General features: G+C 35.7%; 2 protein-coding genes across 4 annotated transcripts; both read left to right on the forward strand.

Annotated features, from left to right (window-relative positions):
- The first annotated feature begins 1,856 nt into the window (after positions 1-1,856).
- On the forward strand, positions 1,857-4,431 carry LOC113307675 (anaphase-promoting complex subunit 13). Of its 3 annotated transcripts, none has more exons than XR_003339224.1 (2): positions 1,857-2,055; positions 3,911-4,431. XR_003339224.1 is itself a non-coding variant. In XM_026556127.1 (2 exons), exon 2 carries the CDS (start codon positions 4,018-4,020, stop codon positions 4,210-4,212), a length of 195 nt encoding a protein of 64 aa, XP_026411912.1. In that variant the 5' UTR covers positions 1,870-2,055; positions 3,872-4,017; the 3' UTR covers positions 4,213-4,431. The 3 variants fall into 3 exon arrangements, 1 of the variants encoding a protein (XP_026411912.1); XR_003339225.1 differs by having other exon boundaries at positions 1,870-2,055; positions 3,954-4,431; XM_026556127.1 differs by having other exon boundaries at positions 1,870-2,055; positions 3,872-4,431.
- A 162-nt stretch (positions 4,432-4,593) lies between these two features.
- On the forward strand, positions 4,594-7,129 carry LOC113310777 (ras-related protein RGP1). The gene is made up of 2 exons (XM_026559560.1): positions 4,594-5,155; positions 6,451-7,129. Exons 1-2 carry the CDS (start codon positions 4,929-4,931, stop codon positions 6,893-6,895), a joined length of 672 nt encoding a protein of 223 aa, XP_026415345.1. The 5' UTR covers positions 4,594-4,928; the 3' UTR covers positions 6,896-7,129.
- Positions 7,130-8,823: the final 1,694 nt, after the last annotated feature.

Here is an 8,823-nt window from a genome sequence, read left to right on the forward strand (position 1 = left end):
CGGTTTCCTCGTTAACAAAACTTCTGGTGTCTGTGTTATTTATTTTTCGCATTATATTTTGTTATATAATTGAAATATTACAGGTTGTCCGTTGAATCGATCAATTGGTAAATCCAACCTTTGGTTTTTGATTGAAATTAATTGATCCTTGAACATTGGTATTTGGTACCTTTCAAGTAATCTCTCTTATATTCAATCAGACTCGCAAATTATTATTTGTTTGATTGCGGATTGAATTGAGAGATTGAGATATAACTCTTTGATATACTTTTTATAAGATTGAGTCTAACTGTCTAGTTGATTCTCTTGAAAGTATATTGGAGTTAGTCCATACAGATTGCTAAGCAAAATATTGGGTGAGGTTCTTAGACCCCAATCACATATATCTCAAAAAAATCTCAGATTCATATTCAAGAAAGTGAAAATGCAACAAAAACAACGAAAAATTCTTGTTTAATAGGTCGTTTAAGAAGATAATTACATAACAGGGAGGGTTAGGATTTCAAGCAGAAAATGAAGGAGAAAATGGAACGATAAAGTGAAAGTATATAAATATCATTTGGATTTGATGGAAATCATAAGTATACGCCTCTACGAGCTTGAAAATGAAGGAAATAAAGAGGAAGGAGAACCTGAAAGAGAAAGGGGAGAAATAAATAGAGGAAAAAAAGATGGTTGACTTGATATATTTCTACCAATTTTTTCCCGAATATGACACAATATGATATATTCATATAACCTAATCTAACTAATAGTAACTCGGCCATGAAGGTTAAATAGGTAAAAAAGTGAATAACTCACTCACCCGGTCCACCTCATTCTCCAACATGCACATGATTGAGGCATTTTAACGTTTTAAACAGAATATGTAATATTCCAGAGCTCTGCTCATTTTTTTTATTATTTTGTTTTTTTGCATGAACAAAAATATTGTCATTAGAAGGAGTATCTGGACGTTTTCTCATATTTTACAACAAGCTAGCCATACCCAATCATTATCAACCTTCAGCTTTCTTTTCTGGATACTTTGGACATCCAGAAACGAATTAGCATTTAACCAACGTCATACAACTCCAGATAACATTCTGGCACAGACATGGAAGCAACAACGGGAATTCGAATGGGAAAAAAAGGTAATGCCTCCAATTTTACCTGGAGATCCACCGGTTACAGCCACTACAATAAATGCCAGATGAACAACAACAATACTAGCGGGATGGAAAAGACCGGAACCAGATTGGTTAAAGATCAACACCGATGGAGTCGCGAGGGGGCATCGAGGTATGGCAGGTGCAGGATTTATTTGCAGGGATTCAAATTCTCAAGTTGTAATGGCTCTAGCACAACCTCTGGGAATAACAACGGCTCTAGTCGCTGAAACGTGGGAAACTATTCTGGCTTCCAGGACGGTTACGGAAAGACAATGGCAAAAAGTTATCTTCGAAACAAATTCGGAAAACTTGATGCGTTAAAAACCGACTCAGAAGCCCCATGGTATGTTGCGAAAATGATATCCGAAATAAAACAGAAAATGCTACAAATTCCACAATGTATAATCCAACACAATTATAGAGAAGGTAATCAAGTGGCAGATGGTTTAACAAACTATCATGCTGATGGAAGTCAGGCGGGAAACTTATCGACAAAAATATAGGACCAGGCAATCCCACTTTTTATCAGCCAAATTATTTCACATGACAATGGGTACTAGATATCCACGTGTAATTTCGCTTTAGTTCTGTTCTTTGCTTTTCATGCTTCAAAAAAAAAAAAAAAAAAAAAAACATCTGCACGTGGCCCGGGCACCTGCTGCCTGATGATCCTATGTTTCCAATTCTCTCTTTATGTACACACACTTTGACCCTTTCCATGAGCAGCTAGCTAGCCGAAGCCGACACACCAAAAACTTCAGAAAGAGCTTTTGAGTTTCAGCTATATCTCCCACCTCTTTAAAGCCACCAAGGGGAAATCCTAAAAAACCTCTTCAAAAACTAGATATATGTGACTGGTGACTTCACCTTCCCTGGTATTGAAGTTCAAGAACTTCAAAATCTGGTAAGTTTTTCTTTTTTTTAAGAAACTAGGGTTTTTAATTTTTCTTTTGTAATTTCAATTAGGTTTATTTGATTGTTTCCCTCTTTATGAATTTTTCCGTATCTAATATAACTTGTGATCCGTGAAGATGTCAACCATTTTTCTCTGTTCAGTTATTTTTTTTGTGATATTTCTCAGCTGTTGTTTGTCAAATTGCCAAGCTGAATATTTCTTTTTTTTTTCGATTGTAATTTCAAAAGTAGAAACTGCCCATTGGACCAGTGAATGACTGTTTCAAACCAGCCCAGGCAGCTTATCAAACCCTTCTTTTGTTTTTCAATTTTTGTTGATTTTGTGTGGTGCTGCGATGTATACTCATGGACAAGAATAAGATGGAGAAACTTATAGAATACATCTGGGACATGTGCAAACACATTTAGTAGTTTTGTACTGGAGGGACAGGGTTATGTGCCGGTAAGAATTAATGAAGTTTAGCGTTTTGAGTCGGTTGTATACAATACTATCATGCTAGTTTCCATACCTTGTCTTGATTTGACGGTCTGTTCATAGCAACCAGATTATTATTTATATCGTTAAGCTGACTGAGAATCACAGGACCCTATTGCCATTGGCCTAGGCCCTTGGAAGTGGCACCTGGCATACATCGCCGTAACAATGTTTAAATGAAACTGCTATATGGGCACAATGGTTAACATCAGTTACCAGAAAACTGAAAACAGGTGACATCTACAAATGTTGTTTGTTTAAAAGATGTCAGAAGCCGTGACTATTACTCATAGTGGTTTTATAGGGAAACCAAGGATACGATGCGAATGGAATCAACAGTTACAGTGGTAAACATGGCAGTCTAGTGTGTTTTTTTAAGTTAGGCGTCATCTGTGCAAGAATTTTTTCAGATTGTTTTTCTATTTTTTGTTACTTTTCCATTCTCAGTGAATGTTAAAACTTGTTTTTTGTTAGATCGGTAAATTTTAATACTGGAATGCTGTTTGTGTGCCCCATTCTTTTTGGTTCTCTTGGTAAAAAAATCGCCATATGCCTGTATGCGTGGTATTTGAAAAAGGATATGCCTTTTCCTTCCTTGTGTTTGATTTGCATTGTAGACCAGATATACAAATATGCACATGAAAGGCCTGGGTTACTACTTAATCAGGCACTTGGTGCTCTTAGGTTGAATACCCATTTCTATGTCTCCTTTGTTTTGACATCTCTATTCATAAAATAAGATTGATTGGAGTTTTATTTCTTAACTTACTGAAGCTTAAACATGGAATGAGTTCATTTGACCACGTTTTGGTTTTTGTTTGTGATACAGCTAAGTTTGGAACTGTTTACAGTTCAACTGATTTTGTCTATTTATGTGTATCCAGTCCTAGGGTTTGGTCCAATTCTCTTTGCAGTAGCAGTCTTCATTGTGCTAGAGAAAGATACTGTCTTACTAGAAAGATACCGTCTTACTCTTGGATTAGCTAACTCTCTCCCATTTCTCTTGTTTGATGGATTTTGTGAACGTCTTCCTGATTTGATTTGTTGTAATTCCATACTACAGGAGTTTGGTTATCAATGGTTTATTACATTTGATGGGGTTTTCGAACCTCTGTAGAATTATCTGATTACGGAGGCCATTGTGAATTTGTGATAAAAAAAAAAGTTGAAGCATACATTTGTTATAATATACATAATACTGTAATACTTAGAAGCTTATGATGCAAACATTTGTTGCTACCTAACGAACTGTATTAAGCACCAAACCATGCAAGACCTCTTCTTTACTTTACTTTATTTTCTTTCTATATTGGTTTAAAATGAACCTCAGGCTTCGAACCACATCAGATTCAAACTTTTCTCATTACAGACTGCAGTCAAAACTGACGACTCACTGTATTCATACGAAGCAGCGCAGTAGAAAAGGAGAAACGTGAAGGAGGTTCGTTAAAAGCAGTGGAAAGGGAAGTGAGGAACATGGCAGAACTAAGCATGGGATTGCTCATTGATATTGTTGATGAAGAATGGATGAGAGACACTCTCCCAGATGACGATCTTCTGTTACCTCCTGTGTTGGAAGCTCGGACCGATGACAGTGAAGATACTAATCAAGAGACTCAACCAGTGGATGGAGATACATGGCATGATCTTGCCCTAGGAAATGTACCATAAGCATCCTTTTTATGGTTATGCAGTCCGTGCAGTAGTTACAGAAGAGCAACTTGTGTTATGTAGCATTGTGTAGTTTGAAGTGCGACTCTCATAAGGACCTGCCAAACCTTTTATCAACTAGTGGTTATTTCTTAAACGAATTGCATTTCAATGTATTCCTATTTTCAAAGAGTTGTTTAACATGCCAAAGAAATAAACAGAGCAGGTTTTGTGATTCAATGGTAGTCAAGCAGACCTAATTGACTTAGCCCCTTAAGTTTGTTTACCTAATCACTAGTTAATAGTAACCTAACCCTCCACCACCACCATTAAGTCACCCCTTGTACTTTTTTCATGATTGAAAATTAGACAATTTATATATAAAAAAACCGTTAAGAAGTGTCCCCGCACAAGCCGTTGATAGCTTCTTTGACGCGTCCCTCTTTCTATTTCTCTTAACCGACGATGATGAATTTCGTCTGAAGAATCTTCAGACAAAAAAAAAGAAAAAGAAAAAGAAAAAAAAGCAAAATACATTCAGATGACTGGTCTTCACGTCTCTTCTTCCCCAATTAATCAAACCCTAATTCCATAACAACTACGATTTCCCCAGCTGCATCATCATCCCCTTTTTCCTAGATTGAAAATTTTGTATCTACAGTTTTATGATCCTTTAATTCTAGAGAAGGAGAGAATTTAGTTAGGAATATAGAATTTATAGATAGATACGTAAAGAGATGTCGAATTTATATGGAGATTTTAATCAGAAGATTGATTATGTATTCAAGGTTGTATTAATTGGTGACTCTGCTGTTGGTAAATCTCAGCTATTGGCGAGATTTGCTAGAAATGAATTCAGTCTGGATTCTAAAGCAACTATTGGTGTGGAATTCCAGACTAGAACCCTTACTATTGATCACAAGACCGTTAAGGCACAGATTTGGGATACTGCCGGCCAAGAAAGGTCTGTCTCTTTTTCCTTCAAATCGGATTTCTTTTTTATTAGGTATCCGAGTCTTCTTATATTCATGATATGTATAATCTCTCATGTTCAATTTTATTGCTCGATTTCAAATCTTATAATGTCTTTCGATTGGTTATACTGGGTTACAAGTAGAAACTAGATGTTCAGGAAATGAGTTGATGTCTTCAAGATCATATGCCATATTGAAATTTAAATCATCTTATTCGGTTCCTATTATCCTACACATACTGAAATTTGAAATCCTCAAGAAATCATATGCTACATGTTCATGGAAAAACTGAATTGCTGCAAAATATCCTGTAAAATTTTTGTATATGTTGAATACTTTAACCTATGGCCACAATAACCATTTTTGCTTATGACACCAGGAGAATAGTGGCTTCAAAGAAAAAGAAAAAAAATGCATATGAAACATAGCGTAGTATCATGGTTTGAAGTTGTTGTTTGCTGTTGTTATGTTATAACCACCAATCCATTTGCCTACTTTGAGGTGACAACAATGAGTAGTTTTAACTAATGATTTCTTTGATATCTAAGTTTTACAAATAGCAGATTTGTCATTTTCTGGTTGAGGTCTCTGGTCCACAAAATACAAAGAGAAAATTGAATGTATGCTTCAAATGCTTGAAATGATGAATCCAGTTTCCTTGTTGCAAAAGCTTGCGACTGGGGACTTGAAACTTGTAACACTGTGGAAATGTTATCATTTGTTAGTGATGTGTTCCCTAGAGATACTTACAGCAACCTCAACTTAGCTGTTAATGTTCTTTTTTCTTGTATTTCCTTAACTCACCATCCGGAAATTAAAAACAGTAGGAACTGGACAATAAACTTAAAACAAATACATTATGGTTAAATCCAATTGTATACAATTCTTTAATGAGTGTTATTTGGACATTGTTAGTGTGCTAAGAATCTCGTCCATCTTTGCATAAGTACCAAAATTAAATCACAGGTGTGAGATGTGACGTGAACACTTATTCGAGAGTGTGCACAGAATTGGACTAAAGAGAGAATACTTCTACAACCATATCATTATCATGCTGCATATCACGCATTTTCTGCACAACTTTCTACCTTGTTTTGGTTTAGAATTGGTAGTTTAAACTCTAGTTTAGTTTCACTATCATTATCACATTGCAACATTAACCCACTTTATAGTTTAGCGATACTATTGCAGGAATCCAGAGGTTCACTAATATTCCACTTGCTTCTTTTTTCCCCATTAATCTTCCATCTTTTTCCTTTTAATTGCTGTTGCATAATCTTATTAGGTACCGAGCAGTCACGAGTGCCTATTACAGGGGAGCAGTAGGAGCAATGTTGGTTTATGACATGACTAAACGGCAGTCTTTTGATCACGTTGCAAGGTGGCTGGAGGAGCTTCGTGGCCATGCTGATAAAAACATAGTCATCATGCTTATTGGCAATAAATCTGATTTGGGTACCCTTAGAGTTGTATCCACTGAAGATGCCAAGGAATTTGCTCAGAGGGAGAATCTTTTCTTTATGGAAACATCAGCCCTTGAGTCCACCAATGTTGAAACCGCATTCTTGACAATTCTGACAGATATTTACCGGATTATCAGCAAGAAAGCATTAGTTGCCAATGACGAACAAGAATCCGCAGGAAATTCATCACTTCTCAAGGGAACCAAGATAGTTGTTCCAGGTCAGGAGCCCGAAGGTGGAAGGAAAACAATTTGTTGTGGTTCATAGGCCTTCTCTTTTGAACAACCAAGTGTTCTGTTGTTCTTTAACTGTTCCTTTTTTTTTTCGGCCCCACTTCTTGCTTGTGTTTTTCCTTTCTTTATTGATGAGGCGATCGTTAATTCACAGCCCATTGGTAATTTCTTACTGTTTTTTCTTACTTCTCTGTATACTTGTAACTTGTTTAAGGCACTTGTGTCACAAAAGTTTTGAAACATCAACCCAAAATCAACTACTTGAGTACTCTAACGTCGAGATGGTACTAAACAAAGAAAATGTGACATGGTAGTTCTATCCGATCAAGAATTGACATGGTCTGTAATATGTTATTTACAATCAAATATGAGCAACCCTTGGAGTAGAGGTTTGCCCATTCTCTCTCCACAATGGAAAGCTCAAAGGCTCGAACATGATGGGCAAATGTTTCGTACAACTAATAACCAATCTCATCATGTCGGTTAGGAATCAGGATCGGTTAAAGGAAAAGATCGAAGAGACTGCTTCAGATCTTGCACTAATGATAGATACAAGTTGAAAAACTTAAAAAACAAAAGATACTCGTTGACAAGTCTCTTGAGACCTGTGAACAACCAGAACACATCCAAAGATTTAGAAAGATTCTTCGTGTTTAAGCTTTTAATAATTGACTACTCAATTGTTGATTTATTTCAATATTGATATAACGTCTATTTGAAACAATGGATAATAAGTTAATGATCAGCTTTATTATATAAATCTTGTGTCATTTTTTTGATAGTTTGTTTGTACATCTTGAGTATTTCATATGGCTCTTTGCTTTCAGGTTATGTTATGGGATAAACTTTATGTTTCAGTTTCATGATTGTCATCTTATATGATTTTGTGACTTTTTAATTTGGTGGGTTTCATATGTAACTGTAACTGTAGATGGTGGAATTTCGACAAGGGCTAAAATCGTAAAATCATAATTGTACGTGCTCCTGATCCAGCAATCAGATGAGTATTGAGGCTCATGTCTCTTATCGAAGCATGAAAGCTCATGCCACAAGAATCTCTGACTGAGAATATTGTCTCTCAGAGTATATGTAGATGTGTAGTCTCTCAGCTGAGACAACGACATATCTCATGAATACTAAGCAATTTCAGTAATTACTTCTATATAGAATCGAAAGATTGGACGGCTCCTAGACAGCTTGCCTGCTAGTATAGAGCAATAACGTCTTCAGGATGTAACAATGTTTCCCTGACTATATAAAAGAAATATGATGCTTCAACAAGCTCATATCACTCAATTCATGAATAATTAATGCTCCTAGACGATCGTGCTAGTATAGAGCCCTCAATTAATTATTCCTAAATCATTAGATTCATTAACTGAATTCCTGAAAAATATTCTAGGTTTTTCATAATATTTTGTTACTTCAATTCATGGTTCTTCCCAGCAGAATTCCATGGGTTAGTAATAAATATTCAACACACGGGCATCTGAGCCACTATCGAGTAAGCCCTGACCAAAATGGTGCAAGTGTACTCAACAATAATGCACTAACGAGCACCTGAATGCACGAACGAGCATTCCAAAACATGAAGGAACGATGAACCTATGCAAAAATAGGAAGAAAATAATAAATAATAAAATATTAGTAGGAAATACCAATAGGTCCTACACATAATATATTAGAGGGAATCTAGTCCAGTTGACCTAGTCAATTGTCTGTTTGGTCCTTTTTGGAAATATATATTATAGTTTGGTCCTAAAAATAATGATTTGATCCTAAGGCGACGTCATGGATGATGTAATTGTCATCTTGTAGTGGCAGAAATACCCTTTTGGGTCAATATATAAACAAAAAAAGAGAAGAAAATATCTTATTTTCAGATTCACTTTCTCTTTCTTCTTATTTTCAGATTTACATTCTCTCTCTTCTTTATTTCCAGATCTAGTTTTTTCTTCTCCC

Source organism: Papaver somniferum, chromosome 9, assembly GCF_003573695.1.
Source record: "Papaver somniferum cultivar HN1 chromosome 9, ASM357369v1, whole genome shotgun sequence".
Classification (NCBI taxonomy): Eukaryota; Viridiplantae; Streptophyta; class Magnoliopsida; order Ranunculales; family Papaveraceae; genus Papaver; species Papaver somniferum.

Excerpts from the sequence above, each read along its gene's own strand:
- LOC113307675 (XM_026556127.1), top strand. The coding sequence starts at position 4,018 with ATGGCAGAACTAAGCATGGGATTGCTCATTGATATTGTTGATGAAGAA.
- LOC113310777 (XM_026559560.1), top strand. The coding sequence starts at position 4,929 with ATGTCGAATTTATATGGAGATTTTAATCAGAAGATTGATTATGTATTC. Across the intron at positions 5,156-6,450 it reads GATACTGCCGGCCAAGAAAG|GTACCGAGCAGTCACGAGTG; the intron begins GTCTGTCTCTTT and ends TAATCTTATTAG.